A 23,469-nucleotide genomic window follows, 5' to 3' on the forward strand; every position below is an offset into this window, starting at 1 on the left:
CTTATTTTTATTGCTTTTTGATTACTAGCATCATGTTTATGATTTTTTATTCTTTAATTATTAGTATCATGTTTAGGCGTTATATAAATCATGTTAGTATTAACTTATTAATAATTTATTTGTATCATGTTTGACATGCGTTAAATTCATTCCTTTGATTTTTATTATTGAGTTGCTTCCGATATGTATGAATATTGTTTTGTTTTGATCTATTCTATTTGTTTTGATCACCATATTGCATGTTTAATCAAGACCTGTAATTGAAAATCACGCTTAGTAAGATAATTTGGACAACCGGTTAAGGTTCCTAATAATCTTGTTGTTTAATCGAAGTGATCACAATAATTAGATTTATGTGTGGATTAAATATTCAGTCGACTTAGATTAATTAATTTAGAGCGAACTGAATCTTTGTTGTATGTCTTGGGTTGCAATTATTACATATCTATAAGAATCAGGTTGGGGCCAATACTGGCGGAATTGACTTCATGACTCAATCCATACCATCATCCCCGAATATCCAGTCATGGTCCAGCACCACGATGCAGTTAGTAATCTCATGGATTATGAATGAGGTGTAACCTTAATGGATCAAATCGTTGTTGCCATCGGTTTGACCTTTTTCATGGTTGCTTTTAATGATTCACGAATGGTTTACAAGTTCCTTAAAAAATTTGTTGGCGACTCCCTATTTTTCGTCCCTATCGTTAGATGTCAAATCAAACTTCCTAAAATTATCAAGCATAGATGTACTTCGAGCGACGCCTACACATCTATATACTTATCTCCTCGGATACATTGCAATTACATGCTAGCAAAATTATTCCTTTTATTTTTGCAACCAAATGTTCACGTAATCACGTGTCAACAACCGTGAAAAACACCCATCAAGCAACTCATTGTAATCTATATACTTTGCCTTCTCATCTTACTTTAATACAAAAAAAAAAAAAACCCTAAAATTTTTTCCTTCTACATCTTTACCTTCGACACAAAACTAAAATTCATAATTTTATTCTTCTTCTTATCTCCTTAAATCTCATCCCACTCTCCATGCACCTTTTATCTTAAAAAAAAAAACTCTTATACTAGACTCTCTCCAAACTTTCTTGGAGAATCACACTGCAAAGTTACCTTTCTCATCTCCACTTTAGTTCCTACATTAACAATATTTGAGATGCTATATCCAAGATCGATCTCTCGCTTTGGACGTCCGTCTTAAAGGGGGAAACATTAGCTTAATTATGCAACAAATGAGTGATTAACGTAATTTACTAACTACAAGTAAACGACAAATTAATGGCAAAGATACAATCGATACAATCTTAAAAAGTTTGGGTTCCATATATATTTTTAAAAAAACGAGGGTACACTATTTGAAAAAACTAAAGGATACAACTTTAATAAAACCAAAATTTTAAAAATATCCCGCTAGATGTACCCAAAAATGTGATAGACGAGCTGTTTGAAAGTTGCCAATTTATCGTAATTAATTGGAATGTCTCCTTAGTTCAATGACTAGACTCAACTCGAAATTTACTTATGTAGTGTAAAAAGGCTTGGCCCATGCTCCATTTATGCTGTTACCCTCTAGTACCACACAAACAATACGATCGAGACCAAAAGTGGTATCAAAACCAACTGGGCTAAAAAAACAAAAAAAAAATCCTTTTCTAACTGTAATTTATCTGATTTGACCCAAGGAAATTTAGGATCCAAACACAATCTATAACTGATTTGAACTCTACCCGAATCCGAATTTGACCTGAGATGTAAATCGACATCGATTTGACCTGACCTGAACTTAGTCCGAAATCGATTTTGATCCGACTTGAATTCAAACAAACCGGTTTGACCCAACCGGAGCTTAACCCAACTGAAATTGACTTTGCAAATACCTCATTTAAGGTGATTTGTTTTGACCCGAATTGATTTTAACCCGATTTGAATTTAACTCGACCTGATTATATCTCGATCTGATTTTAACTTGACATGATTGCAAATACCTTGCTTTTTTTTTAACTTAAACATAATTACTTAAATATAATTTGAACTTAGCCTAAATTAAGCCAAACCTGAAATGTATATGAATTGGAATTGACCTAATCCTAATCAACACAAAACCAAACTTAATTGAGATCAACCTAACCTGAATCAACTCAACCCAAAGTCATCTGACCCGAAATTAACTTGGTAAAAACTGTTTTGAACCTGATACGAATTTATTTAAACTGAGTGTGAACCGATCTAAAGTTAACTCGACCCAAAACAAGGCAAGTTAAAAAAAATAGCTTAGTCCGAACATAAATATTTCGAACAAACCCGACTAATCATGAGTCAACCTAAACTCCAACCGATTATTCGAATTGATACCCCTTTGAATGATTCGAGCCAATTGTTTCATAACGAGTGATACTCTAATTTGGACTTTAGGGCATCTTTAAGGGTGAACTATTTAATTGTTCACAATGAATAAACAAATAAAGTGGTGGCTTAATGGCAAACCTTTAATGGTTCATGTTGAGTGGTCATGGGTTCGATTGCAGGAGCAAGCATTTCCATGAATTAATTCGCTGTGGGCCCCACCAATATTTTGGACTGGTATTATAGCAAAACGACGTCGTTTTGCTGTTTCATGGTGCAAAACGACGTCGTTTTGCTGTTGAAGCTCAGAAAAAAAAATAGAAATCAGCGGCTGGGAGTGCGCCACTTGGCCCAGCCGCTGCTTGACACGTGTGCACTGTTTTAAATATATCCGTTGTAATTTTGCAACGGATATATTTTACAAAATACAAATCAAAAAAAAAAAAAAATACCAACGACTCTATTTTTTTCCCCTCTATAAATAGACACCCATATTGATATATTTTTTTCAACTTTCAAAATTCATTTTTTTCTACTATATTTTTCTCTTCAAAAATCCCCTCTATAATTACCAATATTATTATTATTATTATTTATACCATATTAATATTATTATTGTTATTATTATTTTTAATTATCATTATTATTATTATTGTTTTTATTATTATCGTTATTATTATTATTATTATTGTTTTTATTATTATCGTTATTATTATTATTATTATTTTTATTATTATCGTTATTATTATTATCGTTATTATTATTATTATTATCGTTGTTATTATTATTATTATTATCATCGTTGTTATTATTATTATTATTATTATTATCGTTATTATTATCGTTATTATTATTATTTCTATTATTATTATTGTTATTATTATTATTATTATTAAATTTTTATTTTTTCCAAATATAAATTATAATTATGGATGCTAATACCAACCCCAAAACAAATAGAAAGCAAAAAAAAAAATTGGGTCAAAATATGATCCCGAATCAAGCTAATTTTCCTCCAATTCACCCAAATTTTTCACAAACATCCACAAATATTCCCCATAATTTTTCTGGAGTTTATCCTCAAATACCCCAGTCAAGTTTCCCATATAATCCACCAAATTTCCCTCAAAATTTTAATTTTTCTCAAAGCAGTTCAAATTTCCCACATCCATCCATGATACCAATGGGTTACGGTGAATATGGTGCTGCATCTGGTTATTTTCCGTCACAACAACCGAATCCCAATATTTGGGAATCGAGCAATGTCTTATCTGAAGAAGATGAGGCAAATGAAGAATGTGAGGATGATGGTGAGGGAAATGAAACTCCTTCTCCCCATCAAAACTTCAGTCAAATGTTACAGCAACCACTCCAATCAACTCCTGAATATCGTGTTGGTGGTTCAAACAATAGAGGTTGGTCGCGATCAGAAACTGCGGCTCTTATATCCGGCTACATGAACACCAGCACCGACATAATTATCGGCACAAATCAAAAGAAGGGTGTATTTTGGAAGAGAGTCTTGGACGCATACGATGCTGCCAGGGAATCGAATCCAGATGAAATATCCCTACGAACTATTAGTAGTTTGAAGGGAAGGTGGATGCGAATCTCTGAAGCCGTGTTAAAGTGGTGCGGAAGCTATGATAAGGCCCGGAAGCGAAAGGGAAGTGGCTATAACGAAGATGATGTTATCCAAGAGGCCCACAAAATCCATGAGAACTCGTTCGGACGATTCACCTTCTACGAGGAATGGATCCAACTAAGGAAGTGGGACAAATTCCGGTCTTTCTTGGACCAACAAACATTCAAGCCATCGGTGGGACGTCCACATTCAACTCCACTGACGGATGAGTCTTTAGGGAGCGGAAGTAGTGGGAAGAGGACACGGGATGAGGGTGACAATTCCTCACCTACCACACCAACCAGCGTGGGTGTCGGTGATGAGAGAGTAGCTCGTGCTGAAGGTATTAAAAAGGCTAAGTCGAGGTTGAAGGGTAAAGCTCCATCAAGTCAAGCATTTAAGGAATTAGAAACATTCAACACTCGATTGCAGCTTTTTGGGGAGTCGATGAATGTGTCAAACGAAGCAGAAATGAAGAGACTTGAAATACAAGAGCGCAAGGAGGCAAGGAAACAACGGAAAATTGAGCTAGAGCAATATAGGATCAACTGGGAGCAACTATCTCGTCTAGAACAGAAAGTAAACTGAGAGCAATGGGAAGACGAAATGATAGTAATACTTCGGAACAATATTCAACGTTTCAATAATGATGCTTAGTGTCCTTTATTTTTATTGTAGTTAAGTGTGTTCAATTCCTTTGTTGTTCTTCATTTTCAGTAGTGATAAGTTTTCAATTCCAGTTCAACCTCTTGTACTCATTTCCTTATGTTTGTACTTTATCAATTAATCAATAAAATGTATCTTTTCCACTTTCCCATTTTCATAGCCCATGTGATCTTATTCTGTTTATTCAATTATATCAATTTGTCTCTTTATATATAATTGTGTCAGTATCTTAATTTCCCCTTTGTTAGCCCATGTGAAACCCTTCTTCTCCATTCAATTTCTGTGTGGTTCTAATCTAGTGTTTGTCATAGCCCATGTGAAACCCTTCTTCTCCATTCAATTTCTGTGTGGTTGTAATTCATTGTTTGTCATAGCCCATGTGATCTTTGTCTCTTTATATTCAGCTATTTCTGAAGAAGAATTACAAATTAGTTCACTATAAATAAACACCATTCTTTCATTTTGTATACACACAAACACATAAATCGTTTGCAGTTACTATTAGCAAACCTCACTCTATCTTACATTTCTTACGTACAAAATGAATTCAAATAGTTTAAACGAAAGCTCAACCGATTCCCCTTCATCTTCATCTAACTCGGATGTTGAGGGAAGGGAGCTTAGAGTTCAACAACGTAATGAAGTGTGTCTTATGATACAACACGTAATGCATGAGTACATTCCACCAATTATTCAGGCTGCCACTCAGCAACGCCGACGAAAATCTATTGAGCCCCGAAAGGATAGGGGACGCGAAGAAGGTCATGCACGGTTATACAATGACTATTTCGCGGAAGTCCCAGTTTATCCAAGTTCCTTGTTCCGGCGCCGGTTTCGAATGCGTAAACATGTGTTTGAGCGCCTTCTCAACGCAGTGACCCAACATGACCCTTGGTTTCAACAAAGGCGAGATGCGGCAGGTCGTCTTGGTTTGTCTCCACTTCAAAAGTGCACTGCGGCCGTTAGACAACTAGCTTACGGGTGTGCTTCAGACGCTTGTGATGAGTATGTCCGTATAAGTGAGGCTACTTCACGATTGGCACTCCAAAAGTTTACAGAAGGTGTCATCAACCTGTTCGGTGATCAGTACCTACGCCGTCCAAACATCGCAGATATGGAAAGATTGCTACGTATTGGGGAAGAACGTGGATTTCCTGGCATGATAGGTAGCATCGATTGTATGCACTGGGAGTGGAAGATCTGTCCACACGCATGGAAGGGGCAATATCAAGGAAGAGAAGGAGTTGCAACTCTCATACTGGAGGCAGTTGCGGACAGAGATCTATGGATATGGCATTCGTTTTTTGGGATGCCAGGTAGCTGCAACGATATTAATGTGCTTCATCGATCCCCTGTGTTCGAAGACGTCTTAGAGGGTCGGACACCTCCTGTCAACTTCGTAGTCAATGGTCATCATTATACGAATGGGTATTATCTTACTGATGGAATCTACCCTAGATGGGCTTCTTTTGTGAAATCCATTACGAGTCCACAAACTCATAAGGATCGTTTATTCGCAAAACACCAGGAAGCTGCAAGAAAAGACGTTGAACGTGCATTTGGGGTCCTTCAAGCTCGTTTTGCCATTATTAAAAAGCCGTCTTTGGCGTGGGATACCGACATACTCCACAATATCATGCTCGCCTGCATCATAATACACAATATGATCGTTGAAGATGAACGAGAGACGTATCAAAATAACGTTAATACCAATGAGTTTATGAATGCTGGAGGGAACGCTAATGAGGACACTACCGAGTACCGTACTGATCGTATTGTGGATATCGGCTTATACTTGTCTCGTAGAACAGAGATTGAGGATCAACAGACTCATTTGCAGCTAAAAAACGACTTGGTCGAACATATATGGAATAAATTTGGTAACAACGAAAACTTAGGCAACTAGGTTTACAACAAATGGTTATCCCTAAGGACATCTTACAAAACGATGTGTAGTTGTGTTTTTTTTTTTTAAATAAAATGTACTAGATTATAGTTGTAGAACTGTAATCACGATTTGTACATCCTTTTTTTTATGTTAATTAAAATTAGCTGCGTTGTTGTTTAAAAAATATTAATCACAAGAATTAATTTTTTAAAAAGCTGATAAAAAAACGCGATAATTTCTTAATTAGTAATCACGATTAAAATATTAAATACGTCAATTAATTATATTGACATCGCTTAATAAATTATAATTATGAAACAAAAAGATTATATTTACAAAAATAAAATAAGGTGGGGTAGGGAGTATTGATGATGAACCATTGTTTAGTGTTTATTGTTAAGAGTGAATATTGTAAATGGTTTGTTGGGTTGATGTGGATGAGAGAGAAATGGTAATAGTGACCCATGAACCATTTTTTTTTGTTCACCAATAATGGTGCTCTTAGGCACTGACAAAGTAACGACAGTTCAACAGTTACTCCGTAACAATTTCAATAAAAAAATTTACATTTCCCATTTTCCCCTAAATCCTCCTGTATCGCCATTGTTATTAGCTTCCATAGTGAACCACCAAAAACCCTAGATTTTTGAACTAAAAAATAACGCTCAATCCTCGCTTTCACCAATTAGGGATTCCAAAATTGGATGATAAATCACTCAATTTCGCAACAATTTTGTTCATTCGAGCGAAATGGGAGCCAGTCGAAAGTTACAAGGTGAGATCGATCGAGTTTTGAAGAAAGTTCAAGAAGGTGTTGATGTTTTTGATAGCATCTGGAACAAGGTTTTCTCCATTTTCTCTTTCTTCCGCCATATTTGTAGAGCTTTGTAGTTGTTCTTAGTTCTTATTTTTCTGCTTAAAATTATCGAGAAATTGGTTAATTTGGGAAGAAAGTGTTACACTGAGATTCTCCTGAATTTTTTAATTGATTCATGTTTAATTATTCATTTCTTGCGCTGGAATTATACTTCAGGTTTACGATACCGATAATGCTAATCAAAAAGAGAAGTTCGAAGCTGATTTGAAGAAGGAAATTAAGAAATTGCAGAGATATAGAGATCAAATCAAGACATGGATACAATCTAGTGAAATTAAAGATAAAAAGGTTGGCAATTTTTGTTTGTTTGTTTTTTCTCTCCAATAAGTATGTTATGAAGAATGTGTAGATATGTGCTATAATGCTTTTATTTCAGGCTATATGGAGATGGATTATAGGGGGACTTTTACCGATTATCGCTTCATCATCTTCGTGGGATGAGAGTGATTGTAACTATTGTGAGTTAGTAATGCTTTAATTAAGAAAATGTGGATATTTGTTGATAAGTTCTTTTGTTAGTATTTGTAGCAAGATGGTTCTTATAGTTGAGTAAGGAAAAAGAGTGGCCTTTAGAGTTATTAGAAGGAACTCTGGTAAAGAAATTGTCCTCTGGTAGTTCAGTTCCCAACTTATGAGATAGTAGCTATCCCAAAAGAAGAAATGGTGGATGAAGACAACTGTTGTCTTGGGAGTGTTTATCATATTAAATTAGTATCCATGCAATGCATGTTAAAATTATTTAACATATCATTTGCTCTCGTACAACGCTCACACAGTATTAAGATTGAAATAGTCTCTGCCGTTACTATCTTCACATGTTTCTATTCAATAATCTTCTTTTGCTATTTTTTTAAAAATTTATGAAATTAGGTTTGTGAGCGGCTATAGTATTGTTTCATCCTTCTCATTTCATGTAAAAGAAAAACTTGCCATCTTAGTAAAATTAGGTGTGGGGTTTTAGTAGGACTAGTCTTTGAAGTTTTAAAGTGGAGGCAACCAGCCGTATACTGCTTATGTCATCAAATGTTGATGTAGAACTTAATTGATGTAGAACTTAATTGAGTAACAGTGACGTTAGGTCTTTTACTTGGACAACAGTGAAGGTGAAGATCTTGACTTTAGGTGAAATATAATCATCGCGGCTGCGTGCAGTCTTTGTAACATGAAGAGTTGGTTAAGCACCTTATATGTTTTGGTCAACGGGTGCTTTCTTTCTAGTACTCCAGTTTGTTAGAATTAAATGGGTGAGATGGTATGACCCGGCAAAGTTTTGCAAGCTTGAATGAGGAGGTTGAAGGGGTAATGGATTGTGAAAATGTGCATGCTGATTCCTTTGTTATTGGACGGATTAAATTTTGGACAAAGCCTTCCACTCTATGCATTTAGGTAAAATTGGTTCTTGTATAGTTGAATCAAGCATTTAATAACTATTCCTTAAGTAAATAATATCATGGATGATTGTATTTGATTAAAGGTCTTTAGGCTAGTGTTTGTTGATAGGCTATTTAGCTGGGGTGATTTGTAAGTGGTCGAGGGTGTGAACACTATGTCATTAAACCTTTTAATATAGTGTTTGCACCCCTTGGTGTGTATCTAGTATGTCTCTTCATTTAAGTGGCTAAGAAAAATTCTGAACTTTTGATATTTTTTTTTTTGATAAAGAAATGGTTGAATTACAAAGATGGGAAGGCAGAAAATCTACTAGAAATCAAGGAAAATGATAATTTCAGTACATTGTAAAAGGGATTAGCCAGGTAACGCTTCATGAGTGTGAGCCTTAAGAAAGCTAATTACACCACTCGATCCCAAAAAGAAACCAAAGAAGACTGTCGATCATAAAGGTTGTATAATTTCTTTTTCACTTAAACATCCACACCACAGAAAATTCGCGTTAAACAATTTGTCACAAGATTTTAGGTTAATTTGACTTTTGCTACCACCAAAAGACATGCATTTGACTTTTGCTACCCCTCAATTTTTTTTTTATTTTATTTTACTACCACCTAAAAACACCTTTGTTAAAATTTGCTACCACTTAACGGAATTCAAAAAACCAGCCACCCTCAACTGCCCCCCCTCCCGTCAGCCACCCTCCCCCTCCTCCCTGCCGGCGGCCGGGGACGAAAGCTTGGGCCAATGCCGGCGACCCCACCCCAATCCCTTTCCCCCACCTATGCAGCCACCCCTCCTCCCTTTTCCCCTTCTTGCTGCCCGACCCCCACCCTGAACCGAAAACCACCCCCCTCCACATTCGCCCCATCGGAATCGGCCCCCCTCCCCATTCCCCCACCGAAATCACCCCCCCTCCCCTTCCCCTACCCTTTTTGGCCACCCTAACCCTAAACCTCTTCGATCTCCGGCGACCCCCTCGAAACCCCAACAACCCCACCCTCGAAACCCCAACTACCCCACCCTTGAAACTCTCACTGTCGCCGGAGTTGGGGTTATGGGGTAGGTTTGCATCGATTTTGGGGAGCAGCAGGGGAAGGGGAGATGCGGGCCAGGTGGCGGGGGGGTGGAAGGGGAGTGGAAGGGGAAGGGCATTGGTGGCTGCGGAAGGAGGAGAGAGAGAGGCAGGGTTGAAGTGGGGCCCACTAACGGCAAAATTAACAGCTTCCGTCAATTGGTAGCAAATTTTAACAAATGTGATTTTAGGTGGTAGTAAAATAAAAAAAAAAAAAATTTAAGGGGTAGCAAAAGTCAAATGCATGTCTTTTGGTGGTAGCAAAAGTCAAATTAACCAAAATTTTATGTCACTTTTTGAGACCCTGAATGGAGCTGCCCAATGAAGACCATCCAAATTGAAGAATCTCTGTCACAGGAACATTACTTGTAGGGCAATGCAAAGAAGATTCCGTCCCCTCATTAGTTTCTCATTACTTGAGAGAACAAAGCCTTGGCTAGTTTCTATATTGCCCTAGAGTTTCTCATTTTATGCTAGTTTAGTTGTAGAGGCTATTTTATTTTTAATTTCGGAGAAAGGTCATAGAGACTATTTTTACTGAGTTTACATGCAATGTCAAATTGCAAGAGTGAATCTTTTGAAGATTGTGCACCCAGAATGGTAAGGCATAGGATTGGTTTCCAATGTTCTATTTTTCTGCAGCAGGTGAAAATTATTACATAGATCTTATGGAAATTGCTATATTTCCACGGATAGGATTCTGCTTTGGGATGGAAGGTGAGTAGCTGAGTGCCCAAGTATGGGATTTTGTTTCGTTTGTTTTGGTCTTTATGTGAAAGGAGAGTTTCAACTTTTACTTCTTTACTGTGCATTTAAATTGATCGTGTGTTGTATGTTCCTGATGTTTTCCTGGGAAATCCCAATAATCAGGTGATTGATTCAGTTAGATGGCAATTCTTGATTTTTTTTTGACAGAATGGTAGCTTTTTTTATACAGAAACTAGAAAGCAGTCTGCGTGCACAAGCTGCACCTGTCAAGTTGAAATGACTTTTCGTTATTATGTCTCGCACTTTCAATTGATGTTGATGATTGACAATGTGATATATGTTGACGTAGGTTAGTGCATCTTATGAGCAGGCTTTGGTGGATGCCCGCAAGCTTATAGAGCGTGAAATGGAAAGATTTAAAATTTGTGAGAAGGAGACCAAGACGAAAGCATTTTCAAAAGAAGGCTTAGGCCAACAGCCTAAAACTGTAAGACTGAAAACCTGTTCTATTACTTTTCAACTTTATCCCAATTACTGCATATGGTTTTGGACTGATCACTGATGTAACTTAGATATGACTCATAGATATGACACTTAGGCTGTTGTATCTGTGTTGTCATAAAATGACACTGGTACAGTAGCAGCATGTGAGAGTTGATTTGGCAATTCATCAATTCATTAGGTGCATCAAAAATCTTATGGAGGTTGAATTCTTAAGGATGTTGAGGGACTTCCCTTTCTGGGGAAGATGATATGTCACAGATGTTGGATTTGTTATTGTGCAAAGGAGTACTAGAGAAAAGTGTTTGGTGATCTGCTATGCATTGCTGCCTCCCTGGTTAGTCTTTGTCGCTTCTTACTTGAAGGAGACAGAGGGTGCAAAGACAGATGAACGAGTGAGGGGTTGTTTGTTTTATTTGTGTAGGCTATCTTTATTAACAAATAATAAATAGATATGCTATTTAAGACTATATTTTTTCATTTAGCTTATGAAAATTGTTTGGCGGCAAAGAACTATGCTGAAATTGACATAAACTAAACAATCCCTCGTTTCATTATGTTAGTCCCATTTACGTATATCGATATAAGTTTTTGATTGCAAATATCTTTAATCTCACACTAGCAAAAATTATAAAAATTAGATATTAATAATGTACTCATCAAGACGAATAAAACTAGATATCATATGACTATGTTTGTTCTTATATATAGAGAGAAATTTAAAAGATTCCCTCTCATTTTTAATAGTAAAAAAATTCTAAATGGGACTAACATTATGAAACAGAGGAGTATTCAAATTAATATTTTATATATATATATATATATAATTTTTTTTAACTTACTGTGTAGCTATATAACTTATCAAAGTTATTTATATACATAAAGTTAAAACTTAATAATTCAGTCAAAAGTTTTTTAAATGTCCTTTTTTTTCCTTAAATTTTTATTTATTTATTTCTTTTTTTTTTACCAAGGTTCTTCAATTACCAATTCTCAATTCTGGGCTGTTTCATTCCCAAGATTTAAGCTAATGTCAAACTTTACTCTTTGAATATGCTCATATCCTACATTCTTTATTGACTGCCACTACCATTGGGTTAGATATTAATATAGCTCTCATCCATTATGGTACATTGACATTCATATGAAGCTTACGCTTCATGACTTTGTAAATTTATATGCTCCAATCTTTCTCTCTCTTTCCATTTCGATGATTATTATGAAGATTATCTAGATGTCTGCTATTCTCAATATTTTTTAGTTATTTGTTTCTCATATTTTTGATAGGATCCTAAGGAGAAAGCAAAATCAGAGACAAGAGACTGGTTGAACAATGTGGTATGTTGCATAACTCCTTTTTATTTCACATTTTCTTGCGTCATGTAATTTCATGGTTTCCTTTTGTTAAAACTAACTACAGTCAACAAGCATGAGTATGGCAAAATTTTTGACAATGAAGTTGGATTGAGTTTTTGATATTGTTTAAACTTTAAGCATGAGTATATTTTGTTTTATATTAGTGTTCTTCGTTAGATTTTTAAATGGGCTCTGTATCAGTAGGTATGCTATTCGGTGTTTGTTGATTTTATTGCCCTTCTGTGTTTCGGCTTAATGACATTTTCTGCATATTATTTATGACTCGCCTTTACCGATTACTAATTAATTAAGTGCTTTATATTTCTGCAGGTAGGAGAGTTAGAGTCTCAAATTGATAATTTTGAGGCTGAGATGGAGGGCTTATCTGTAAAGAAAGGAAAGGCGAGACCTCCTAGACTAGTGAGATTTCATAATTAACCTCTAATGGATTGATGATACCGTAATAATATTACATTTAAGATTTGGGAAAATTGTCATTAAAGATTTTTTTTTTTTAATTTTTTTCCTCTTGTAGACACACTTGGAGACTTCGATATCTCGTCACAAGGCCCATGTAATGAAATTAGAATTGATATTGAGATTATTAGACAATGATGAATTGAGTGCTGAACATGTCAATGATGTTAAGGACTTTCTCGAAGATTACTTGGAGCGTAATCAGGTCTGTCTTTTTTGTAGTTGGTTAATTTATTTTTTGTTTTTTATTTAGCAACATTTGTGAATTTTGAATTGTTTTCTGGCTTTTATTCCAAAAAGGATTGTTTGAATTTTGATAATGTTCGGTGTTTAGCTCATATTTGTTTTACCCTTTTGCATTTGAATATGATTTCCAGGAAGATTTTGATGAATTTAGTGATGTTGATGAGCTCTACAACACCTTACCATTGGACAAAGTGGAAGCTCTTGAAGATCTTGTGTCAATGGGTCAACCTGGACTTGCTAAGGTGTGTAACGGATATCTAATATGTACATGTGCATCAACTATTATTTATTTATTTGATATTCCTTGATTGTTGAGCATGACTTTATGGCATTTAATTATGCTAGTTGGCTGATTGATTTTGCATTTTCATTCTTAATCTTCTGCGTGATCATGATTTTTGAACACCGGTTGCGGTTAAATTCGAATTTACCATATTGAGATTAAGGGCATGAAGTCACAGGTTCGGATCTTTGTACTCTTTAGGTCCCGTTAAAAAAAAAGTTGTATATGTATTTGCCTTAGTTTTAGTTTTTGTTGAACTCTGCTTTCTTGGTATTATTCTAGCTCTGTGCCTACTGTCTTGACTTTGATAGACATGTTCAACACTGTGAACATGGCAGTGATCTTGCTACACTGTTTCTTTTTCCATTGTTGTTGATGATGAAGATCATTGATTTTGCTTCTTTAATTTTGTTGTTTGAGTACTTTTGTTTGAATTTAACCAATTGTATTGGAGTTGATTGTTAGCTCCTGGCAAAGGGGTGATAAGGTCCATGGCATTTAGAGGATAACTGATGTAATTATGTTCAACAAGTATCAATATGCTTTCAGTCCTATGACTGAAGATAACTGATGTACTTAATGTGCAATGATATTTGTTTGTGATCTGCCGCTTTGTTAATCTAGTAGGTTTTTTTTTTTTTTTTTTTTTTTTTTTTTTTTTGGTTTTTAAAATGGATTTCATTTTTGTAATTAGCGTAGCTTGTGTTTTTGTAGGCAAGTCGATTTAGGGATTCTATTGATGCTACTACCTTAACATTGTTTTGTTCATACAAGTCAGTGACATAGTGGTTTGTATTCAAGCAAATATGAAATAGCACTTTCCCCTCCCTTTTGCGTGTATGTTTTCTATTCTGGCTAGAAAAGCCTTATCATCGCCCGTCAATTGAACAATGATGAAATTAAATAGTTGATTTGTTACTAGCATTTGCATTTCCTGGGATATGATTTGTTGTGTATAGGGTTTGCTCTAGTATAGAAAAGCCTTTTGCTGTATGCTGACATGATTAATTGTTTGAAAGTAAATGAGTTTGCTAGCTTCTACCAGTAGTGATTGGCATAGGATTTTAGCTTTAAAGAATTTGTAGCTGACACCATTATCCCTATGCAAATGCAATATGTATGTGCTGTGGGTATATGTATATTAAAAACAACGTTTGAAAGCTGTATGCTACCTGGTTCTTCCATTGGGTTTTTGAAGAAAATGCTTAGAGCGATACCAAGTCATGTTGAGTAAAAGTCCTTTCTTCATGCTTGTTTGACAGGGTGGCGGTGCTGCCAGCTCAGTTCTAAGTTTTAAGACATCATCAAATACTTCATCTTCTTTGGCATCGGTATTCTATAAAAACTATTACTAGTAGATTGCAATTTAATTAATGTGCTTCATGGTTTCTTTCAAAGTTTTTTTTTTGAAAAATGTTGTCACTTTCTTTTGGGTTGTTGTTTGTGTTAGCCTTTCTATGCATGTTTTTACTAGAAAAATTGTTGGCAGACTTGTCTGTATTACAGAGGTACAGGTTTTAGAACCATTTCTCTTCTACTTATTCCAATAACTTAATGTCTTTATTATTTGCAGAGTCAGATTAGATCACATCAGAACAAGATTGAAAACTGACTTGATCAGACCAGGATTATAATTTCCCTTTACTTAAAATATCTTTTATTGTGCATGGAAATTTAATGAAAATTGCATATTTGAAAAGTACATATTGAGAGGAATCTAAGAAAAACTCACTTGATTATGTTTTTCCTTTTCCTTATACATTAGACCATCTCCAATGGTGAGACTCAACTTTAAGTATTAAAATACAAAATGAGTTGTTTTTCACACCCAATGGTGATATCCAATCCACTTCTCAATTTAGTAACTCATGTGATATAAATTTTCTAATGGTGAGACTCTCTTAAGTATATTAATGTCACTTCCTATAATGGCCCCCCATATCAAATTATTATTATTATTAATTTTTTTTTTTAAGTGAGAGATTGTTGTGACTAAAATTAAATAAACAAAAAATATTATAAAATTGATAAGGGGTCCACAATTTTGTCAATTGAGACTTAAAGTTATCTAAACTTAGCAACTTTCTTTTTGGGTATCTAAGTTTAGATACCAACTTATTGGTATCCTTTACAAAAAATACTCTCTCCTAAAAAATCTCCAATGAGTCTCACCATTGGAGATGGTCTTACCCCAGACGAGACTAGACTAGACCAATAAGTTTATTAGACCAGACCTCAATAGATTTCAGGTGAAGAGAGCATGCTATTAGCCTGTGTATTGTGTGTGCAATTTGAAACATTAAAATTCTTGTGTATTCTCTTTTTTTAATATATTTGTTTATTCATTCTAATGGGGAGGAGTCAATGGATTGTCTATTATGGTGTCTTTATTTGTCTCTTTTTAGCAAATCTCTTAAGCTGCTTAATCTCTTGATATAACAGCAGCAACAATCCCTAGATTTTGCAGTCTTATTTCTGCCTTTTTCTTGCACCATTATATTTAAAGTTCACGTGAAAATAATTTGCAGCTACTTATTCATGTATCTTTAATGTCTCCTGTCAGCTCTTGTGAATTTGTGGCAGCAATAATTTCTGTTCAGCTATTTGTTATCTTGATTGAATTTTTTAATTTTGGCAGGCTACTGTTACATCCTCCCAACTGACTGTTCCCATCCAGGAACAAGATGAAACAAATTCTCAGGACAGTAATTCTGATACTGTTCCAAAAACTCTGCCTTCTAAGACTAGCATCCTCAGCTCTTCCAATCCGTCAAATCCACCTACAAACCAGACACTTATACCAACCTCTTCTACTCTTCTACCTGCCTCTCCAAATGTTACCGCTTCTGTTTCTGGGTCAGTCTCTGGCCGAGGCATTCTGGAAGGTGCAATTCCTTCTTCTCCTCTGAATCCCCCGATTATTGGCAAAGAAGAGGATGCAGTGAACTTTCCTGGACGAAGATCATCACCTGCTCTCACAGATCCTGCAGCTCTTACTCGGGGCATTGGCCGGGGCAGTATTCCAAGCCAACCTTCTGTTAGTGTCCCTCTTAGTTCTGTTGGTACAGCTCCTAGCAGCGGCATGACTCTTGGTTCAGTTCCTTTGGCATCAGAAGTGACGAAGAGAAATATTTTAGGATCTGATGAGAGGCTTGCAAGTAGTGGTATGGTGCAACCTTTTATTTATTTTTTTCCCTTCATAAACAGTATGATGCTCTTTGCTGCAGCATATCAAGTTAATTGATTGATCTAACCTACGTGCTTTTATTTTTATTGCTGTTGCTGCAGTTGTTGCTGGTAGAGCCTTTTCTTCTTCTGTGGTTCATGGGATGCAGTGGAGGCCTGGAAGTACTTTTCAGACTCAGAGTGAGGGGGTAAGTCCTATTTTGTTCCTCTTGCTTCTTTTCATAAGATGATTGCACTTGATCACAAAACCAAGTACCAAGTATTCTTAACACGTACTAGTGAAATGGTAATAGACAAATCAAACACCGATGATTGCACTTGATCACAAAACCAAGTACTAAGTATTCTTAACACGTACTAGTGAAATTGTAATAGACAAATCAAACACCAAAGATGCGTATCATTTAGTTCAATATGAAACCTGCTGGAGCTCTGCAAATTTTATCAAGAGCTATTTTGTAGAAGCATACAGGCATGATGCTTTCTACTGATTTAGAATGTGCTTTGCAATATAATGGAAGGACTTTCAGGATATTGTAGATATTTTCAAGCTGTCCTTCACATGCCTGATTGCCTGCATCCTTACAGAGTGTACTTGTGACTTGTGAGATTACCTATATATCTAATTGTAAACTGAGTAGCTACGTTTGGAACTTGCTATAATATTGGAGTAATTGGACTATGTCTATTGTTTTCTGATGAATATACCGTGAAACAAAATTCCCTCTCACTCATGTATGTTTTATCTGATATTCTTTAACATTACTTGATGGTATAATTTGTCTATTATTTTCTTTTCATTTCTCTTCATTTTTAGTATATTATTATTATTCATCCATGCATATAATTAACTAACCATGATTAAACATTTACCTGAGATGAAGTACAGTTCTTTACTTCTGCTTGCATATCATACTACATCTTGCTGTACAATTTTTGGATCCTTTGCTTCTGCTTGCGTAGAATAATCCATTTGTTGTATAATTAATAAGATAGGCAAACTTTGTATTTAGTTGAAGATAAGTTGTTTATACAGGGACAGTTTCGTGGACGAACTGAAATTGCTCCAGATCAAAGGGAAAAGTTTCTTCAGAGGTTGCAGCAAGTACAACAGCAAGGTCACAGTAACATTCTTGGAATGCCAAATCTTGCTGGTGGAAATTCTAAACCCTTCTCAGGACAGCAGCAAAATCCACTTTTGCAGCAGGTACATTTTTTTTTATGGAGAGTTTAGTTTATTGTAATGAGTAATTGTTGCATTAGAAGTATGTATAAATTGCATTAGAACTTAGAAGTACGTATTAATAGTTTCTACTATTGCAAAGTTTATATTTTTTTATCTCACCGTGTCTCATTAGTTATACCGTTATATCCTCAAATTAATGGTTTAATATTTTTTTTATTCGAAAACTGAGTCTGTTGGTATTTTATTTAGTCTTTTTTGTTTACTCATTTTTTTTTCCCGGCATACAACTCGACTCTGCTTTTTTCGACATTAAACCTCTCCACAGCCTTGCCAATACGCCACATTTAGTAGAAAGCAAGAATCAAATACATTGTTCCCAGTAGACATTGTCTTACCTTAGTAACCTTACCCAAGCAAGTGTTGAGCCTTTTTTTGCTAAGATTAAATCTTGCAGAACTTTGTTTTGTAATATTTGAAAATTCAAAATTCCGTTCACCGGAGCTCCCCTTTCTTCCTTCTACAATTTCCACACCAAGGATATGCACAATTTCACCATCATCAAAGTCAAGGGACAGTTGAAACTTTGATGCCCATTTGAGTTTGAAGGCTCTTCTATGCAACCAAATGGCCCGATGTTTGTGGGTTAATTGAATATGTTGTGGTGCTGCTAAATGTATATGTGCCTGTTTTGTTTTTTTTTTTTTTTGGTTTGCTTTGACTTTTTTTTTTTTCCCCCTTTAGAGCCTCAGCTTTAGGTAACTCAAGTTTTCTCTATTTCTCTTAGTAATAAAGTTAGTATTCCCTCTACTCAATAATAATTATGTGTTATCCTTTTTGAGAAGTTGCAATATAATTGCAGTATTATTTTTTTGGCTTATGGTTATCTCTATCTCTCCTCAAAAATGGGTCCTTTTTTATCTCTCATATCTCCTAAAAAATTGTGCATTTCCCCTACTCAATGATTTTTAAAAAAGGAGGAATTATTATATCCAATTTTTCGGATGGGAATAGGCTGCATATATTGGTATATTTATTTTTTATTTTCTTATGTATTGAATTGCTAGAGTCTCGTGTACTGGATTGCCTTTTTATTTATTTAGTTATTTTTATTATACATGCTGTATATGTTTCTCAGATTTGGAAGCTGTTGGGGGTGTGAATATCTTATTTATTCTCACATTTTTCAGTTAAGTTCTCAGAGTTCTTCGATCTCCTCTCAAGTTGGTCTTGGGCTAGGATTGCAATCTCCTGGCCTAAGCACTGCTTCATCTGCAACTATACAGCAGCAACCAATTCCTATCCAGCAAGGTGTCCAGCAGGGATCTTTAGTTGTTTCTCCAAAAGATTCTGGTAGATTTCATCACATATCTTGTTATATAAGTGTATTTAAGTTTGTTACCTATTGCGGTTGGCTATGTAGGAATTCAAGTACATGTATGGGTATGGATAATTCAGATGATGTTTTTGCAGTTACCGAGGATCAACAACAGCAGAACTTATCTGAGGATTCGGTAGTTGAGATAGGTCCTGGTTCTGGGCTTTCCAAAAACTTGATGAATGATGATGATCTTAAAGCTTCTTATGTGAAGGATGTCCCTGTACGTATTTTTTTAGTTCAGTGATTAAATTTGTGCATTTTGTGTGTTCATATATCACTTTTTTTTCATCTGATATGAGATTTTTTTTACAAGTGATATGGTTATGGAAAGTAGTAGATGTTGTAAATAAAAGGATTGCGATATATTAGGTAGCACAGCCTTTTGGATTTGAGTTTATAGGGATAGGCACAACAATCCTGGTCCATGTCTCAGACAATGTTGAGGCGGTGTGTCACTTGCAACTTGTGCAACTTATAGAGGGGATGAAATTATTGAAAAATGTTAGAACAACCGTAGTTTCTTAGAAGTATAATTGTATGCTGCTTGTGAATAGTGTAAATCTGAGCAAAATTATTATGTTTAAATGTCTAGAGTGAGAGAGAGAGCGCTACGGAACCTCATCGGCTTGCAGTAGCCAGTGATTTTTTCCCAAGTTCTCTTCGGAGTTTCTACTTTAACAGTATCAATTTTACTGGAATTTTGTGGCTCTTTATTTATAATTTGTGCTATATAAGCATGTGCCAAGCGTTTTAAGTAGTACTATCTTTGTTTTTTGGTTCTGCCCTCTTTGATAGTCATGGTCTCGAATTCAGAACTATGATTGTAAGGATCCTTGATTTTTTTTGGATAATATTAGGTATAGCTGATATTTTGAAAATACACATTGAAACACAGCTTACAAGATCCCACCAAAGTACACCTTTTGAAGACCCTTTGCGCATCTCAATCTCTTTGTGCCTTTTGAAACTACTAGGAGGAAAATGGATTGAATGATGTACAAGGATAAGGAGACTCGCCCACCATCCTATCCTATTTTTAGGATAATACAATTATACAAGTACTTTTCAACTGTTTTTAAAATTACTCGATAAAAAGATACTCTATGACTTCATCAATTGTTTTTTTTAATAACAATTTTAATTTTTATAATTTTCTTATTATATTTTTTTTAGCAACAATTTTTAAATTTACACCCACTAATAATAATGGTGCCTAAAGGGTTTCTTAAATTGCCGCACACACATGCATTGCGTGTGTTTCTTAGCTTGTATAACTGGAGATGATATCTTTGCCAGTTTGCCTAACTCCTGATGATTGACCATTCCAGGTCATTGCATTTTCTATTCGACCTATTTCATCTTTCCAGGGTGATTTTGCTAACAGTAGGTTGACATTCATGGTTAAGAAGTGGTAGATATGTATAAATTATTTATATACTTTCAGTTGTATGTGATGAAATTGCACTAAGTTACATTTTTGTCAATTACATACTTCTATTATACTAAAGTGATTTGAGCCAAATTTGATACTTCACCGCCAGCCCCTCCTTCATACATTATAGTCATAGTTATCCATCGATGTTTGGTCATCATTAATGTATATTAGTTTTATGTTTGATTATGAACTCCTTAATATCAGTAAGGATTTGATTTAGACAAACAATTTTCCTCAACATTACAGATTTAGTAGTATAAATTATTTCCTTGGTCCCTATTATTTTGCCCCATTGCTAATATTTGAGTCAAATTTAAAAAACTTTGACCAAATTCCCTATTGATCTATAAAAATTAATAGTAATGTGGGATCTTGTTGGATTCGTCTCATTGTATATTTTATTAGTATCAAGATTTTATAGTTTTTATGTGTATAGAAATGGAGATATTTAAATTTTAAATTGCGTGTTAGAGATCGTGAAAAGTCAAATGGGGTAAAGAAATAGGGATAGAGGGAGTAGATATTAAGCCTGGCATTCGATATTGCATTTAATATATTTCAGTAAGGATTAGATTAAGACAAACGATTTTTCTCAAAAGACTACAAAATTAGTACTCTGTATGATGTAGAAATTAGCTATTAAATCTGGCATTTGATATTGCATTATGATAACTGATGGCTGCTCACGTCCCCGCTCACCTCTACCCACCTCTTGTGGTGCCCTTTCTCTCCTCTTTGGCTTGAGGTCTTGCCTTTTTGTCAATTTGAAATTTCATGCTTTATAGTTTGGCTTATTAATATGGGTTATTGTTTCAAGCTTAGCAAATAAAAATTGGAGGGTTGTAATTGCAAGTCTGCTCATACTGTCTCTCTGTATTATAGTTTTGTCTCAGCAATCCAGATAATGTTCAATTTTTAAAGTTATTAAGTGATTACTGCTTTGCAGAGTGGAGGTACATCTGGTCCGCTGGCAGAATCTACCCAACTGTCAAGAGAGGCAGATCTTTCTCCTGGCCAACCTTTGCAATCAAGCCAACCATCTGCTGGCCTTGGAGTTATTGGTCGGAGAAGTGTATCAGACCTTGGGGCCATTGGTGATAATATTGGCGGAAATGCCAACTCTGGGGGAGTGCATGATCTTGTGTACAATACACAGATGCTTGAGGCGGCATTCTACAAGCTTCCTCAGCCCAAAGACTCAGAACGAGCAAAGAGCTATACACCTGTACGGCAATTTGACATCATATTCTTTGATTTGACCGATAAAATATTTACTTCCTGTTAATGTAATATTTTTGAATTTTTTCATGCTTGGTACAGAGACACCCTGCAGCAACTCCTCCAAGCTATCCACAAGTACAGGCACCAATTGTAAACAATCCTGCTTTCTGGGAACGGTTGGGTCTTGATACCTTGGGGACAGATACCTTATTCTTTGCTTTCTACTATCAACCAGTGGGTTACAAATTTACAATACTTCCATTTAAATTTCTGATTAATTGCTCTGTGTTTTATTCTTGGTTCCCTTATTTGTATATTTGATTACTGTCTACAGAATACCTATCAACAGTATTTGGCTGCAAAAGAGTTAAAGAAACAATCATGGAGATACCATAGGAAGTATTACACATGGTTTCAGAGGCACGAAGAACCAAAGATTGCTACTGATGATTTTGAAAAGGGGACTTATGTATACTTTGATTTTCATCTTGCAAATGATGACCCAAATCAAGGATGGTATGTGTACACTATTCTTTCTCTGATTTACCTCAAAAAATCTGCCCATGATCTGGGTTTCTGATAACTGTGAGGTTAAATTATATTGGTTGCTTAAATTTATTGTTTTTAAAGTATATATTAATGGACCTGTGGTAAAGATGATGTGAATACTTGACAATGTTTTTTCCACACTATGGCATATTGATATTTGAAGTCTATTCCTTAGATCAAAGGGGTGAACAAAGGAGAATTTTCCTGTCTTGCTTTGGTGGCTCCTGAATTTTTTATTGTTTCTGGTCAGTGCCAAGCTTGTTTTGATGACATGACTTTGCCATTTTCAGGTGCCAAAGGATCAAAGCAGACTTCAAATTCGAGTATAGTTTTCTAGAAGATGAACTAATTGTATAGATGTACAGACCACCTTACAGTCTCATGTTCTGTCAGGCCCAAAATTTGGGGTTTTACCATGACAATTAAGTTATGTTTGCTTCAGTTTGAGATAATATTACTCTGGACATCTATGCAATCCAGTTAATTTTTTTTATTTTTTTATTTGCCTGTCATCAATCTGTTTCATTTTTATTTGTACTCTGTATAGCAGTTGCTCTCCTGATTATCTGCTCCGTATCCAGACAACCTATAAAGTTAGACTAACTTTGATCTAGTAGTAAGCTTGGTTACTTATGGTGATAAATGCAATCTCCTTTAAAACATCATTTGCCTGTCATTGCTCTTTTTCAGTCGTCTTTGACCTCTTTGTACTCTATACAGAAGTTGCTCTCCTCGTCCATCTGGTTCGTATCCCAGATGGCCATTGGATGATGTGTTGTTGAATTGTTACAGCAAGTCAGCAATGGCTTGATGTCAGCTCCTATGCTAATGTAACTTGGTTCACTTATGGCCATATTATTTCAATTACGTCATACCATATTATATGTAGTTATGGATGGCCGTTATGAATTTATTAGGACATTGAGAGTTTGAGACCCTACATCTTATTAATGGTGCACTCAGATTCAGAGATGTGGATACTCAAGTTTACAGGTGATAAGGTGGACCAATGAGCATGTGCTATTTTTGGCCATATCAATGGTTATCATTTTGCATTTTT

The 23,469-nt window shown here is 35.3% G+C and overlaps 3 protein-coding genes across 8 annotated transcripts; all 3 read left to right on the forward strand.

Moving 5' to 3' along the window:
• Positions 1-3,547: 3,547 nt before the first annotated feature.
• LOC110704713 (glutathione S-transferase T3-like) lies at positions 3,548-4,576 on the forward strand. The gene has a single exon (XM_021882524.1). It carries the CDS (start codon positions 3,548-3,550, stop codon positions 4,574-4,576), a length of 1,029 nt encoding a protein of 342 aa, XP_021738216.1.
• A 619-nt stretch (positions 4,577-5,195) lies between these two features.
• Positions 5,196-6,670, forward strand: LOC110704714 (putative nuclease HARBI1). Its single transcript, XM_021882525.1, has one exon. It carries the CDS (start codon positions 5,196-5,198, stop codon positions 6,558-6,560), a length of 1,365 nt encoding a protein of 454 aa, XP_021738217.1. The 3' UTR covers positions 6,561-6,670.
• A 413-nt stretch (positions 6,671-7,083) lies between these two features.
• Positions 7,084-22,907, forward strand: LOC110704747 (general negative regulator of transcription subunit 3-like). 6 transcript variants are annotated; one of them, XM_021882555.1, is made up of 18 exons: positions 7,084-7,385; positions 7,576-7,707; positions 10,941-11,078; positions 12,380-12,430; positions 12,779-12,868; positions 12,984-13,130; positions 13,303-13,413; positions 13,612-13,632; positions 14,717-14,785; positions 16,093-16,618; positions 16,743-16,828; positions 17,677-17,847; positions 19,014-19,176; positions 19,297-19,424; positions 21,586-21,864; positions 21,960-22,094; positions 22,195-22,376; positions 22,700-22,907. In XM_021882555.1, exons 1-18 carry the CDS (start codon positions 7,293-7,295, stop codon positions 22,764-22,766), a joined length of 2,589 nt encoding a protein of 862 aa, XP_021738247.1. In that variant the 5' UTR covers positions 7,084-7,292; the 3' UTR covers positions 22,767-22,907. The 6 variants fall into 6 exon arrangements, with proteins under 6 accessions (XP_021738247.1, XP_021738249.1, XP_021738248.1 ...); XM_021882557.1 differs by having other exon boundaries at positions 12,779-12,850; XM_021882556.1 differs by having other exon boundaries at positions 7,085-7,385; positions 13,618-13,632.
• Positions 22,908-23,469: the final 562 nt, after the last annotated feature.

The sequence above is a fragment of the Chenopodium quinoa genome, unplaced genomic scaffold (genome assembly GCF_001683475.1).
Source record: "Chenopodium quinoa cultivar QQ74 unplaced genomic scaffold, ASM168347v1, whole genome shotgun sequence".
NCBI classification, from domain to species: domain Eukaryota; kingdom Viridiplantae; phylum Streptophyta; class Magnoliopsida; order Caryophyllales; family Amaranthaceae; genus Chenopodium; species Chenopodium quinoa.